General features: G+C 37.1%; 1 protein-coding gene and 1 non-coding gene across 2 annotated transcripts in view; one reads left to right on the top strand and one right to left on the bottom strand.

Moving 5' to 3' along the window:
- Window positions 1-4,454, top strand: part of BOLL (boule homolog, RNA binding protein) — a 63,344-nt gene extending 58,890 nt beyond the window's left edge. Inside the window, 1 exon segment of the mRNA XM_052635673.1 lies at window positions 4,356-4,454. Within this exon segment, the coding sequence (XP_052491633.1) occupies window positions 4,356-4,454 (99 nt within the window).
- On the bottom strand, window positions 3,266-3,377 carry LOC128044119 (U6 spliceosomal RNA). Its single transcript, XR_008199087.1, has one exon. It is a non-coding gene; the product is annotated as a U6 spliceosomal RNA (small nuclear RNA).
- Window positions 4,455-16,873: the final 12,419 nt, after the last annotated feature.

Raw genomic sequence — 16,873 nt, 5'->3', positions numbered from 1 at the left:
CTCATCTCATTAAGCATAATAATATTCTCTAGGTCAATCTATGTTGCTGGAACTGGCAATATTTCATTCTTTTTTATGGGTGAATAATACTCCACTGTGTGTATTAATCTGGTTTTCTATTGAATGGCATTTGGATTATTTTTCGGCTGCTGTAAATAGCGCTGCTATGAACATTGGGGTGCATTTATCTTTTCAAATTAGTGTCTTCTTTTTTTTTTTCCAGATACATACCCAGGAGTAGAATTGCTGGATCATGTAGAAGTTCTATTCTTAGTTAACTAAGGAACTTCCATACTGTTTTCAATAGTGGCTGCACCAGTTTACAACCCACCAGCAGTATAGGCAATGGCATACTACTCCAGTACTCTTGCCTGAAAAATCCCATGGATGGAGGAGCCTGTTAGGGTGCAGTCCATGGGGTCGCCAAGAGTCAGACACGACTGAGCGACTTCACTTTCACTTTTCACTTTCATGCATTGGAGAAAGAAATGGCAACCCGTTCCAGTGTTCTTGCCTGGAGAATCCCAGGGCCGGGGGAGCCTGATGGGCTGCCGTCTGTGAGGTCGCACAGAGTCGAACACGGCTGAAGCGACTTAGCAGCAGCAGTATAGAAAGTTTCCTTTTCTCCACACCCTTGCCAACATTTATTTGTAGACTTGTTGATAATGACCATTCACTGACAAGTGTTAGTTGATATCTCATTGTGGTTTTGATTTGCATTTCTCTAATAATTAGTGATGCTGAGCATCTTTTCGTGTACATATTAGCCATCTGTATGCCTTCTTTGTAAAAATGTCTGTTCAAGTCTTCTACTCGTTTTTTATTAGATTGTTTTTGATATTGAGTTATATGAGCCATTTGTATATTTTGGATATTAACCCCTTATTTGCTGCATGTTTACAAAGATATTCTTCCCATATATTCTTCCAATCCTGTAGGTTGTCTTTTCATCTTGTTTATGGTTTCCTTTGCTGTCCAGAAGTCGTTAATTAGACCTTATTTATTTTTGCTTTTATTTTGCTTTAGAAGACTGATCCAAGAAAATATTGCTGTGATTTATGTCAGAGTGTTTCACTTGTGTTCTCTCTTTTTTAAATTTATTTATTTTAATTGGAGGCTAATTACTTTACATTATTGTATTAGTTTTGCCACACATCAACATGAATCCACCACAGGTGCACACGTGTTCCCAATCCTGAACCCCCCTCCCACCTCCCTCCCCATACCATCCCTCTGGGTCATCACAGTGCACCAGCCCCAAGCATCCTGTATCCTGCACCGAACCTAGACTGGCAATTCGTTTCTTATATGATATTCTTATATGATATTATACGTGTTTCAATGCCATTCTCTCATATCATCCCACCCTCTCCCTCTCCCACAGAGTCCAAAAGACTGTTCTATACATCTGTGTCTCTTTTGCTGTCTTGCTGTCTTACAGGGTTATTGTTACCATCTTTCTAAATTCCATATATATGCGTTAGTATACTGTATTAGTGTTTTTCTTTCTGGCTTACTTCACTCTGTATAATTGGCTCCAGTTTCATCCACCTCATTAGAACTGATTCAAATGTATTCTTTTTAATGGCTGAGTAATACTCCATTGTGTATATGTACCACAGCTTTCTTATCCATTCATCTGCTGATGGACATCTAGGTTGCTTCCATGTCCTGGCTATTATGAACAGTTCTGCAGTGAACATTGGGGTACACGTGTCTCAATCAATTCTAGTTTCCTTGGTGTGTATGCCCAGCAGTGGGATTGCTGGGTCCTGTGTGGATCACAATAAACTGTGGAAAATTCTTCAAGAGATGGGAATACCAGACCACATGACCTGCCTCTTGAGAAACCTGTGTGCAGGTCAGGAAGCAACAGTTAGAACTGGACATGGAGCAAGAGACTGGTTCCAAATAGGAAAAGGAGTATGTCAAGGCTGTATATTGTCACCCTGCTTATTTAATTTATATGCAGAGTACATCATGAGAAATGCTGGGCTGGATGAAGCACAAGCTGGAATCAAGATTGCCAGGAGAAATATCAATAACCTCAGATATACAGATGACACCACCCTTATGGCAGAAAGTGAAGAGGAACTCAAAAGCCTCTTTTTGAAAGTGAAAGTGGAGAACGAAAAAGTTGGCTTAAAGCTCAGCATTCAGAAAACGAAGATCATGGCATCTGGTCCCATCATTTCATGGGAAATAGATTGGGAAACAGTGGAAACAGTGGCAGACTTTATTTTGAGGGGGCTCCAAAATCACTGCAGATGGTGACTGCAGCCATGAAATTAAAAGACGCTTACTCCTTGGAAGAAAAGTTATGACCAACCTAGATAGCGTATTGAAAAGCAGAGACATTGCTTTGCCAACAAAGGTCTGTCTAGTCAAGGCTATGGTTTTTCCTGTGGTCATTTATGAATGTGAGAGTTGGACTGTGAAGAAAGCTGGGCGCTGAAAAATTGCTGCTTTTGAAATGTGGTGTTGGAGAAGACTCTTTGAGAATCCCTTGGACTGCAAGGAGATCCAACCAGTCCATTCTGAAGGAGATCAACCCTGGGATTTCTTTGGAAGGAATGATGCTGAAGCTGAAACTCCAGTACTTTGGCCACCTCATGCGAAGAGTTGACTCATTGGAAAAGACTCTGATGCTGGGAGGGATTGGCAGGAGGAGAAGGGGACAACAGAGGATGAGATGGCTGGATGGCATCACTGACTCGATGGACATGAGTCTGAGTGAACTCCGGGAGTTGGTGATGGACAGGGAGGCCTGGCGTGCTGCGATTGATGGGATCACAAAGAGTCGGACACGACTGAGCAACTGAACTGAACTGAAGGCAGTTCTATTTCCAGTTTTTTAAGGAATCTCCACACTGTTCTCCATAGTGGCTGTACTAGTTTGCATTCCCACCAACAATTTAAGAGGGTTCCCTTTTCTCCACACCCTCTCCAGCATTTATTGCTTGTAGACTTTTGGATCGCAGCCATTCTGACTGGTGTGAAATGGTACCTCATTGTGGTTTTAATTTGCATTTCTCTGATAATGAGTGATGTTGAGCATCTTTTCCTGTATTTGTTAGCCATCTGTATGTCTTCTTAGGAGAAATGTCTATTTAGTTCTTTGGCTCATTTTTTGATTGGGTCATTTATTTTTCTGGAATTGAGCTGCAGGAGTTTCTTGTATATTTTTGAGATTAGTTGTTTGTCAGTTGCTTCATTTGCTGATATTTTCTCCCAGTCTGAAGGCTGTCTTTTCACCTTGCTTATAAAAAATATGGAACACTTCACTAATTTGCATGTCATCCTTGCGCAGGGGCCATGCTAATCTAATCTTCTCTGTATCGTTCCAGTTTTAGTATATGTGCTGCTGAAGCGAGCACCAACTGTGTTCTCTTAACAGAAGTTTTAGGGTTTCGTATTTTACATTTAGATCTTTAAACCATTTTGAGTTTATTTTTGTATGTGATGTGTTTTAATATTCTAATCTCACTGTTTTACATGTGCCTGTCCAGTTTTCCAAGTACCACTTGCTGAAACCACATTTGAAGTGCTAAATAGCCCCACATGGTTAGAGATTACCATATTTGACAGTGTAGATACAGAATGTTTTCAGCAACACAGAAATTTCAGTCCGGTAGTACTGCTCTAAAGAAATTGGAATATGGAAACTAGAGCCTATCCACAATGTAGAAATATGTCATAGGACAGCTTGCTTCCCTAAATTAAGAAAAGACCTAAAAAAAAAGAAAAGAAAAGAAAAGACCTTTGCTCAAAGTGCCAAAAAAAAGTAGTAGGAACTAGGTTGTTTCTTTGGCCCAAATTGATATTAACACAAAACGATTCTCAGGATAACACAGATACACAGAATTGCTCTCTGTTATATGACTTAGGTATCTTAAGTGCCTGTTCTACCAGTGCTAACTTGAACAGTACTTTGGAGGCTTTAGACAACTTTCTAAATAGACGTCTGGCAGGCAACCTCTACTTCCTTTTTTAAAAATATGTTTTTAAAACTTACCTAATAATATTTTCAAAATAGAAGGAATGTTGTAATTCATTTGTTTCTCTGTTGACCTCATTTTCATATATGAAACATTTATACTATTAATATAATACTAGACTAAAGATTGTGTGAAGTAGATTGTAAGCTCTCAGAGAGCAGGGAGCAGACCTTTCCTGAGTTCTGGACCCCTCCTAATCTCTACTTAAACACTGTTGTATAATTAGTACCACATGTTCCGTGAGTATTTATTAAATGTTCATGGATGTTCTACACGCATCTGTTCTAACTTATCTTTTTTCTTCCCCTCATTCAGGGTTTCTGATTTATATTCTCTCTCTCTTTACTTAACAGACAGTGTGGAGCATTCATTATTAAGACAATTGGGCAGCTCTAGTCCAGCTCAACTGATTTCTTATCCAGTGATCCTTGTGTGGCCGAGATCCAGCTTCAATGAACCGGCTAGAAGCTGCCCGTTGTGAAACTTAGGGTTAGTTAATACCTCACCATACTTATTTATTCCACTATAAGCTGTCTAAATTTGATGAAATTTGCTTTTTCAGCTGTTCTACAAAATTATTTAGGTAAATGTGGCATGTTGATTTTTTAATGTGTTTATCTAACTGTAGTGACATTTTCTACAACATGTTTTATCCATTCCATAAATAATAACCACATTGGGAATAGTGAGGTGTCTTTCATTTTCTCTGCTTTGTGTTATTTCTTTTCCTCTCAATCTTTTAGAAGTTATGTTTCATATTCTGTGGTATTTATTTTAATATTTAGGATAAGGGTCATTTCTAATTCTAATGCCTTTTATCATATATTTAATCTTAATGAATCAGTTCTACTTTGCAATTTTGTCATTTTTGTCTAATTTTTTGTTACCACTGCTCTTTAATTTTGCTTCTACCATGGTTTTCAGAATTTTAATAGTATTTATACGCATTTTTAAAAACATTTCCAAATGTTAGAAATACCATCAACATGATCAGTATTCTTGCCTTTTCATGTGATTAATTTGACTATATTAAATTTTTTCTCTTAACCTTTGAGATAATGCTCCAGTCTCCCTATAACATAAGCTATTTCGTACCAAACTTTATATAATATGGATCACTTAGTAGAATTGTTTTGATGAAAAGAAGGGCTTAGCTCTGACATGATCTTATTACATTGATATTCTTCTGTTTTGGTGCTCTTTTAATGCTTTAATCCTTTGACTTTTTCTTACATTTTACCAATATTTTCAATTATATATGTGTTCTTAAAAGGACAATTATTTCCATAAAAAGCAAATCTATTTCCTACTCCAAAGAAAAACATTAAATTATAATTTTAAAGCCAATTCTTATTACATAATTGGAAAACAGGTGAGGAGAAAAAGCTGTTATTCAAAAGTTATAGAATAAATCGTGCTTTTATCACTAAAATTTATTTTTAGTATGAAAAAAACCACCTTCAATCCATTTGTAATTCTTTCACTGACCTCCTAATTTTAGACAAGAAGGTAAAGCCATAAATATTGGCATTACCCAAATAAATCTCTTTTCTTTTCTTATTCCATCTACAAATATATTCCATGCTCAGCAGCAGAAATAATAAGACAAGGACCTTTAAGTTTCTCCTGGTGAGTCAAATAGGGAGTTTCTTTTGAAATCATAATTAATATGCTTGCCAGTCAAATGGTTTCATGAAGACAGCATGACCATATGAAATATATACTAGCATATGAGAATTCCATGTACATTAATTTCTGTCAGGTTTTAGAAATGTAAAAAGACTTAAGTCCCACAATGAAATTTCAAAGTTTTTCGTTTTGTATGTAAAAAGTACTAACTACTGGTGTTAGAGGTCTTCTTTTAATAGTACTGTCCTTGAGAACAAAAAAAGTTAATGTTTTGACTTTCAAAATGTTAAACATGATGCTAAACAAATCCTGGATTGTTAATAAAAATTAATGATGCATTATTGGATAAGGAATTTCTATAATTCTGCATACCCAGATGTGTTTTTTCAGAGCTATGTAGGTTATATGTATGCACACACATATATACGTAATAAGCATATACACATACATTTTCTATATATATACATGCATATAATTCATACATATAGATTTTCTTAAAATTTAGCTTCATTTTGAGAAGCTAATCAGAACTTTGGAAATTGCTGAAACCTAAATATATGGAGGATATCATCAACTTTCTTCATGGCCTAGCTTGGTAGCCCAAATGTGTTTTTCTAAAAACAGACAGATTGGAAGGATGAGAATTCTCCCTACATATACTAAATAAAGCTCATCTTATTTTTTTCCTTTCTGTAGGTTTTTTTTTGGTCGTGCTATGCAGCTTGCAGGATCTTATTTCCCCGACCATAGGTCAAACCCAGGTCACAACAGTGAAAGCACCGAATCCTAATTCCTTGGCAGCATTGCCTATAGTATATCTTCTATAGATAAATTTGAAGTTTTTACTTACTTAGTACCCATTGTGAAAGATCAGCCTTAAGACAGCTGCAATTCACTCTATTTTAGAGTGAAACGGATAATACGTATATCAGTCCTGGTACCAGAATCACAAGGTAATAACTTTACAACCTATTTTCTCAAAATCTCTAATACAATCAGAGATAGAAAGATGGTAGCATGGCAAAAGATAAAGCATCTTGGAAAATTAAGACTTTTAACTTCCTATCAACTGATTGCACAATAGCTTAGAAAAAGACATATGATTTAGTTTATAACACTGTTTTATAAATTTCTGCCAAAAATGGCAGTATATTATTTTCAAACACATTTATAGATGATAACTACCATATGTTAGGAGTGTTTCCTGGATTTATGCTATGTTTAACTACAAAATAATGAATTTGGATCACACTAAAATTATTTGTATTTTTCCCAGAAATAGTGCTTCAGTAATATTAAACTATAGAATCAAAGGACTAGAAAAAATCTTCAGAGAGCATCCAGTTCAACTTTGATATCATGCCTCAACATGCTTTATTGTCATAAATAGTAAATTGCTCGACTGTGGACCTATACTTTGACTAAAATGTATTCTGAAATCCCTGTAGACTTTAGGGGAAAAGGGGCAAATTATACCCAAAGAATGGATGTAATATTCATAATTGGTACTGTTTCTTTCAACTGTATTCAGTGTTTTCATTCCTGTACATAAACTCCTAAAAATACACTTGGCTGTCAGCTTCTGTACTTGCAGGTTGAGTACTACTCTCTGGTTAACAGCTAAAGTTATTGCTTTCATTGGACCTGCTATGTATGTTTCTGTCTCTGCTTTTATGTATTGCATAAATTTGCTAATAATTACTTTCTGCATTCTCCTGCTTTCTCTCAGAAATCAAATACCATTCAAGATCACTTGTTTTATTGTCATTATTTCTCCTTTCCATGTGACATAACTTCTTCAGTTCTCTATTATATATACTAGTTTCATGGTTATCTTGATGTTACCTGCTTTCTGGATCAGCAAATGTAAAATAGGTGTAGATTTCAAACTAGTGAAATAACAGATTGAGGATTTCCCATATTATCATTCTTTTTAGGCATAGTGCTTAAAATAGTATCAATATGATGACAAGCCTGAATTTATCAAAGTAAAGATACACAGTAAATCATTAAGACATTCTACTTAGGCTAGTGACTGATAACCATACTGACTTCTGGCTTAATTTTAAAATTTTCCATTTACTGATTTGTCAGTTTTCCCCATTTAATATGTATTTTTTTAGTTAAGCTAATACTTGATTATTTAGGAATATTTTAGTGCATAATTTTCTGAAGGAAGCTAGTATGGTAACCTTAGTTTTGCATTCTTGTCAAGGTGTGTACCCATGAGTAATAGTCATTCAGTATTTCTCTAAAAGTGATCTAGGTCATAAATATCTTGGTGCACTTTCCCCCCTTTGAAAAGAAGGAGTGTAAGTAGCTGCCTCTCTATATGTAGGGACTAAAGACCTTCCCTCCCTCCCCTGCTAAGTCTTTTCCTCACTTCAGCCCTTTTACTTGTTGGTTTTTGTTCCTCAGCAGAAAAAACTGGGGGGACCTTCACACTCCTGAGATGTATGTACCTATAACATTCCACTATGCTCTTAGGCTTAAAGAGAGGATTTCCAAAAAGATTTTTTTATTAGACTGATGCTGGGAGGGATTGAGGGCAGGAGAAGAAGGGGACGACCGAGGATGAGATGGCTGGATGGCATCACTGACTCAATGGACACGAGTCTGAGTGAACTCCGGGAGTTGATGATGGACAGGGAGGCCTGGCGTGCTGCGATTCATGGGGTCGCAAAGAGTCGGACACGACTGAGCGACTGAACTGAACTGAACTTACTATTGTCTTCGTTTCTTTCTCTGTGGACTAGAGAGGGTGAAATACATATCTGAGAGTTTTTCTTTCCTAGGGAAACTAACACTTTTCAGGAAATGGTAGGGTTTTTTTATTTTGTTAAATTTAAGGAAAGTCAAGTATAAAGGCTTCAAAGTAAATGTCTCAAAATTTTTAGCATTTATTTTCTTCCCATTACTTAGTATCAAGTTTTATGACATTCTTTCTAGATCTCTGTCTTTAATATGTTTCGGTGCTTTTTTCATTTTCCCTAAAATTACGAGTGAAAAATTCAAAGTACAGTTAACCCTTAAACATCTAACTTGGGTATTAAGGGCACTGACTGACACACACACGCTGACACACACACACACTGACACACACACCCTATCTGCGTATAATTCATTAATCAGCCCTCCATCTATACACACAAACACATACACACACCTACCTGTGTATAATGCATTAATCAGCCCTTCATCTGCAACATTTTATATCCATGATTCTCCCCTGGTTCTTTACCTGCAAATTCAACCAATGGAAGTTTTCCAATAGGATAATGTAACTTGAAAACATTCGAGCAAAATGGGGAACAATGTTGGAAAGGAATTTTCCAAACGAATTTGGAAATCCAAAGGAATCCAGCTCGCATAACTAGTTGATACTTGAGAGTATCATTCTTCATTTTCACAGCTGCTTTCCTTCTTCCATTTCTGAACCCATTAGTACTCTTGAAGCTTCATGTTTTTCACAGTGGTTCCTAATTATAACAGAGTGATCATTTTCTAGGTATGAAAAAAGAGAACTCAGATAGCTTTTGCTTGAACATGGAATGTTTTATCCTTTTCTTTCTTTTGTTTAATGTATTATAAATATTATAAAAGGAAACTTTTAAAGGACAGGGAAGCCTGGCTGCTGTGGTCCATCGGGTTGCAAAGAGTCGGACACAATTTAGCCAGTGAACAACAACAAGTGGCCATATCTAAACACAACTTTGATACCACACAATGCCTATAGTATCGTCTTCAACAAAGTCAGTGTCCACAAAATGATATGTAACTTTGAGAGGGCTGAGAATAAAGTTGGTCAAATCAGAGGGAATATAAAAAAATAAAAAATAAAAGATGGTTGTCAGGCACAGTTATCTTTGAATCTAATTCTTAAAGATCAGATCAAATTAGAAAGGTTGTTAGTTAATAGTCATCTTATTGTAAATCTGTATCTTACTAGATTTCAAAAGGGTTATCCTGTTTCCTCGAAGAATCTCATAACTCTAGATAATGAAATACAGACATTTTGGTTTACACTTTAACAGATTTATACTTTTGAAGTTAAAACCATTTTAATCCATTGACCTGCTTCTTGAAAATTACTTTCTAAATCATCATCACCTTTGCTTAAATTTTGTATACCCATTACAGAGAATTCAACTTCCCTGACTTTCTTCGAAAATGGACTGTTAGGGAAAATATCCAGAATTAATTATAAAGATCATCTCTTCATGTAAGTCGTCCTGTTGATCTACTTTATTTATTAAACATCTTTCAAACCAAACATCTCGATACACTCTAGGTAGAAAGGTAGAAAGTGTTAGTCGCTCAGCTGTGTCTGACTCTTTGTGACCCCATGGACCATAGTCTGCCAGGCTCCTCTATCCGTGGAATTCTCCAGGCAAGAATACTGGAGTGAGTTTCCATTCCCTTCTCCAGGGGATCTTCCCAACCCAGGAAGCGAACCAGGGTCTCCCACATTGGAGGTGGATGCTTTACCATCTGAGCCACCAGGGAAGCCCTAGGTAAAGGTTGCCAACCATATTGTATTTAATCTCAGGTCACAGTTTCAAAAGACTCTTATCTTTATTGATAATAAATATAGTTCTAATAAGACAAGCTTATCATTAGGGTCTGTCTGAGTGGGGTCATGTGAAAGAATGTAACTATATCTTTTCTCAGAGATAGTTACATCAGAGACTTGTCAAGTTCCAAAATGAATATTAGCTTTACCTTCTCCAAAATGATTGTATGAGTTCAGTATTATGAGTCCTTGTTTTCTAGTACTTATTTCCTCTTGAGTCTCAGCATCACCTTCATTGATGAGCAGCAGACAGATGATTTGATTATCTTATAGAAATCAAAGCTATTTACCTATAGATGAGATCCTCTGATGTTTTATCAATCATATTAAGTTCTGTTTTCACTTCTCTCCTTCTAGTAGTCAGAAAGATCTTGACTTTGCTGACCTCTGCTCCTAGTTCTTAAATGTGGAAATTATATATTTATTATTCAAATTGGGACACTTGAAAGTAGACACTAAATTTATTATATAATTTTTGAAATACGTACTTCAGTTCAGTTCAGTCGCTCAGTCGTGTCTGACTCTTGGTGACCCCGTGAAGAGCAGCACATCAGGCCTCCCTGTCCATCACCCAACTCCTGGAGTCCACCCAAACCCATGTCCATTGAGTCGGTGATACCATCCAACCATCTCATCCTCTGTTGTTCCCTTCTCCTCCAGCCCTCAATCTTTCCCAGCATCAGGGTCTTTTCAAATGAGTCAGCTCTTTGCATCAGGTGACCCAACAAAGTAGATTATCCTATTAATAAACCTATTAAAATAATTCTATTCAAAGACTTTTTCAGTAAAAATTTTGATAATAGAAAAGGCATAAACCTAGATTGTCTCAGGGAAATCAAAATGTAAGTGATCCTATTAATACATTAAAAAATGAATGTAATATTAGGATCAAAAAGTATAGTCTGAAAGACATTAAGCCATAAAAAATAGGTGTGAATTCCTCTTACTTTAACCCTTGAAGCTTTATGGTTTCTGGCTTAGCCATTGATACAGCTGTATAAGTAAACTGAATTTTGTTCAGGTAGAATAAGCCTGTTTCCCTGTGTTATAAACATGAAATTGTAGAATCTCATAACTGAGGGACTATAGGGTCTACAACTGGAATAGTCTTTTGATATTAGTCTTAAAATGTAGTAACTTAACCCAGGTAACTCACTTTGCTATATAATTTCTAGGTAGTTCTAAAGAAGAGCTTTCGTTAAGTCATTGAAGATTGTTTCAAGTCTATGATAACATTCCTTGGGGCTTCCCTCGTGGCTCAGATGGTAAAGAATCTGCCTGCAACGCAGGAGACTCAGGTTTGAGCCCTAGGTCGGGAAGATCCTTTTCAGAAAGAAATGGCAATTCACTCCAATATTCTTGCCTAAAGAATCCCATGGACAGAGGAGTCTGGTGGACTGCAGTCCATGGGATCTCAAAGAGTCAGACACAACTGAGCAAATAAAAACTGAATTAACTTTGTTGATGGATGATAATCTGCTATAAAATGATGCTTAAAATACCATGTTTTTGCTTACTATATTTTTCTAAGACAAAATAACACCTTATTTATATAGCACCTTAAAATTTATGAACACTTTACATGTATTAACTCATTTTATCCACTCAATATTTTTGTGAGGTAGGCAACTTTTTTTAAGAGAAGTGAAGCTTAGAAAGGTAAAAAAATGTTGCCAAACATGACATTACTATTAAGTGATAGAAACTCAAACTTGATTACTAATAAATAGTCACCTGTAAGGAGGCAAGTGGGAAGTGGTGGTGTGGGGAAATGAGAGGGGAGGATCCTTAGAGAACATATTACTTTGCAGAAATAGTGGTTGTCTTATTCAAGAGTTTATAGAACATCAGTTGTCGAATCACTAAAATTAGATCTTAGATACAAATGTCTATTCTAATCCCTTAAACACCTGGGAGTTAGAATCAAAAAATATTTCAATACTGAAGTAAACTGATATCTCTTAAGGTAGCTAGATGCCTCATTATATAGTTGGTGACATCCATGAATGGATGAAGGAGACTCCCATTGTCCCTACCTACTATCTAGCAAAACCACAGCCAAGGGAACAGGTGTGGCAGAATCAGCAGGGAAAGAAGACCCTATTGAACTTGACTCTAGTCTGGCATGGTGAAGAGACCTGAGACATTTAGAATAAGTGGGAGGCCCTCTGAGGCCCCTAACCCTCCTTTCTCCCCATGGGGACAGGGGTGGGGCCCACTGGCTTTACAGGCCTCTGGTAAAATACTACTATTGTGATGGGGTTTTTTCCCACTGACCGGGGGCTAGGAAGAGACGAAGGGAAGCTCCAAAGGGCTCCGGATTCTGGCGCCAAGCACCAGGTTGCAAACAACAGAAATAAAAATGAAAAATAAACTGTGATAAACTTGAAACTGTTTAATCATGCTTTTATCAAGTAACCTAAGTCTGAAGAGTTCCCCAACCAAAACAGGGGTAATAGAATCATCCCATAATTTAATTTTTAGATTGTTAATCAAAATTTGTCCTAAAAAGTGTTGTGCTGACCAAGTGGGCTTTATTCCAGGGATGCAAGGATTCTTCAGTATTCACAAATCAATCGATGTGATATACCATATTAACAGATTGAAAGATTAAAAACAATATGATTATCTCAATAGATGCAGAGAAAGCTGTTGACAAAATTCAAAACCCATTAATGATTAAAAAAAAACAAACTCCAGAAAGCAGGCATAGAAGGAACATACCTCAACATAATAAAAGCCATATATGACAAGCCTACAGCAAACATTATCCTCAAATGGCAAAAAAAAAAATCCTCTAAAATCAGGAACAAGTCAAGGGTGCCCATTGTCACCACTACTATCAACATAGTTTTGGAAGTCCCAGCCGCTGCAGTCAGAGAAGACAAAAGAAATAAAAGGAACCCAGATTGGAAAAGGAAAAGTAAAACTCTGTAGATGACATGATCCTCTACATAGAAAATCCTAAAGATACCACCAGAAAGTTACTAGAGCTAATCAATGAATATAGTAAATTTGCAAGATATAAAATTAATACACAGAAATCCCTTGTATTCCTATACACTAACAATGAAAAAATCAAGGAAATAATTCTATTCACCATTGCAACAAAAAGAATAAAATACTTAGGAATAAATTTACCCACAGAAACAAAAGACCTATATATAGAAAACTCTGAAACATTGATGAAAGAAATCAAAGATGACACAAATAGATGGAGAAGTATACGATGTTTGTGGATTGGAAGAATCAATATAGTGAAAATGAGTATATTACCCAAAGCAATCTACAGATTCAATGCAGTCCCTATCAAGCTACCCATGGTATTTTTCACAGAACTAGAACAATTTCACAATTGTATGGAAACACCAAAAAACCCTCCAATATCCAAAGCAAGCTTAAAGAAGAATGAAACTAGAGGAATCAACCTTCCTGACTTCAGACTATACTCCAAAGCTGCAGTCATCAAGACACTTTGGTAGTGGCACAGAGAAATATAGATCAATGGAACAAGATAGAAAGCCCAGAAATAAAGCACCTATGAACACCTTATCTTTGACAAAGGAAGCAAAAATATACAATGGAGAAAAGACAGTCTTTTTAACAAGTGGGAGCTTCCCTAGTGGCACAGCTGGTAAAGAATCTGCCTGCAGTGCAGTAGACCTGGGTTTGATCCCTGGATTGGGAAGATCCCCCAGAGAAGGGAAAGGCTACCCACTCCAGTGTTCTGTTCATGCTTGGGGCTGGTGCACGGGGATGACCCAGAGGGATGTTGTGGGGAGGGAGGTGGGAGGGGGGTTCGTGTTTGGGATTGCATGTACACCCATGGTGGATTCATGACAATGTATGGCAAAACCAATACAGTATTGTAAAGTAAAATAAAGTAAAAATAAAAATTTAAAAAAAAATGGGACCTGATTAAACTTAAAAGCTTTTGCACAAGGAAGGAAACAGTAAGCAAAGTGAAAGGCAGCCTTCAGAATACAAGAAAATAAAAGCAAATGAAACTTAGAATCTTCAAAATACACAAGCAGCTCATGCAGCTCAATAACAGAAAAACAACCCAATCAGAAAATAGGCCAAAGAACTAAACAGACATTTCTCCAAAGAAGACATACAGATAGCTAATAAACACAAGAAAAGAAAATAATCACTCGTTATTAGAAAAATGGGAATCAAAACCACAGTGATGTATCATCTCACACCAGTCAGAATGGCCACCATCAAAAAGTCTACACACAGTAAATGCTGGAGAGGGTGTGGAGAAAAGGGAACCCTCTTAACGCTGTTGGTGGAAATGCAAGCTGGTACAGCCATTATGAAGAACTGTGGAGATTCCTTTTAAAACTGGGAAGAGAACTGCCATATGACCCAGCAATCCCACTGCTGGGCATACACACTGGAGAAACCAGAATTGAAAGAGACATATGTACTCCAGTGTTCATTGCAGCACTGTTTACAATAGCTAGGACATGGAAACAACGTAGATATCCATTGGCAGATGAATGGATAAGGGAGTTATGGTACATATACACAGTGGAGAACTTAGCTATAAAAAGGAACACGTTTGAGTCAGTTCTAATGAGGTGGATGAAATGAGCCTATTATACAGCATGAAGTCAGAAAGAGAGACATTCTTAGAGAAATACTGTGTATTAATGATATATATAAAATTTAGAAAGACAATAACAACAATCTTATATGCAAGGCACCAGAAGAGACACAGATATAAAGAACAGACTTTTGGCTCTGGGAGCAAGTGAGGGTGAGGTGATTTGAGAGAATAATGTTGAAACATGTATATCACCATATGCAAAATAGATGAACAGTGCAAGTTTGATGCATGAAGCTGGGCACTCAAAGCCAGTGCTCTGGGACAACACAGAGGGATGAGATGGGAAGGTGGGAGGGGGGTTCAGGATGGTGGGCAACACACGTGCACCCATGGCTGATTCATGTCGATGTATGGCAGAAACCATCACAATTTGTAATTATCCTCCAATTAAAATTAACTTTTTAAAAACTGCAATTCAGCACTCTGGGAAATAAAAAGAACTCAAGGTGAGAGAAGGGCCTTTTAAATTACCCCAGAAAAACTTTAATCCCTGGGGTAGCAAAAGATACTTACAGGCAGTGCCATCTACTTTATATTTTGGGAACATGACACATTTCCACATGTTTTTGAAAACACAAAGGCTACCAACAAAACAAATGTTCGGTTGCTTTTCCTCTTCCTTTCCATTCTTGGTAATAACTGCAGTGCACAGCCATCCAAGGTGAACGGGTCATGGTGGAAAGTTCTGACAAAATATGGTCCACTGGAGTAGTGAATGGCAAACCATTTCAGTATTCTTGCCTTGAGAACCCCTGAACAGTATGAAAAGACAAAAATATATGACACTGGAAAATGAGCCCCCAGGTCAGTAAGTGTCCAAAATGCTACTGGGGAAGAATGGAGAGAGAGCTCCAGAAGGTGAAGAGGCTGGACCAAAGTGGAAATGACGCCTAGCTGTAGATGTGTCTGGTGGTGAAAGTAAAGTTCAATGCTGTATAGAACAGTATTGCATAGGAACCTGGAATGTTAGGTGCATGAATCAAGGTAAGTTGGACATAGTCAAACCAGAGATGGTAAAAGTGAACATCGACAATTTAGTAATCACTGAACTAAAATGGATGGGAATAGCCAAATTTAATTCAGATGACGATTAGATTACTACTGTGGGCAAGAATCCCTTAAAAGAAATGGAGTAGCCCTCATAGTGAACAAAAGAGTATGAAATGCAGTACTGAGATGCAGTCTCAAAAACGACAATATGATCTTGGTTCATTTCCAAGGCAAACCATTCAACACAGTAATCCAAGTCTATGCCCCAACCACTAACACCAAAGAAGCTGAAACAGTTCATATATGAAGACCTCCAAGACCTATAATTAACAGTAAAAAAAAAAAAGATGGCCTTTTCATCGCAGGGGTTTGGAATGCAAACTAAGGAGTCAAGAGATACCTAACGTAACAGGCAAGTTTGGCCTTGGAGTACAAAATGCAGCAGGGCAAAGGCTAACAGTTTTGACAAGAGAATGCACAGGTCATAGCAAACACCCTTTTCCAACAACACAAGGGATGGATATCATCAAATAATACTGAAATCAGATTGATTATATTCTTTGCAGCTGAAGATGGAGAAGCTCTGTGTACAGTCAGCAAAGAAAAGACCTGGAGCTGACTGTGGCTCAAATCATCAGCTCCTTATTGCAAAATTCAGGCTTAAATTGAAGAACGTAGGGAAAACTACTAGGCCATCAGGTATGATCTAAATCAAATCCCTTATGACTGTAAGTGGGAGTGACAAATAGATTGAAGGGATTAGATCTCACAGAGTGCCTGAAGAACTATAGATACAGGTTCCTAACATTGTACAGGAGATGGTGACCAAAACCATACCAAGGAGAAAGAAATGTAACAAGGCAAAATCGTTGTCTGAGGAGGGCTTACAAATAGCTGAGAAGAGAAGCCAAGGAGAAAGGGAAAGATATATCAATCTAAATGCAGAGTTCCAAAAGAAAGCAAGGAGAGATGAGAAAGCCTTATTAAGTGAACACTGCAAAGAAATAGTACTCTTGCCTGGAAAATTGCATGGACAGAGGAGCCTGGTAGGCTGCAGTCCGTGGGTTC

This window comes from Budorcas taxicolor, chromosome 2 (assembly GCF_023091745.1).
Source record: "Budorcas taxicolor isolate Tak-1 chromosome 2, Takin1.1, whole genome shotgun sequence".
Lineage (NCBI taxonomy): Eukaryota > Metazoa > Chordata > Mammalia > Artiodactyla > Bovidae > Budorcas > Budorcas taxicolor.
The sequence above is the reverse complement of the archived record's forward strand: the minus strand, read 5'-3'. Positions and strand labels throughout refer to the sequence as shown.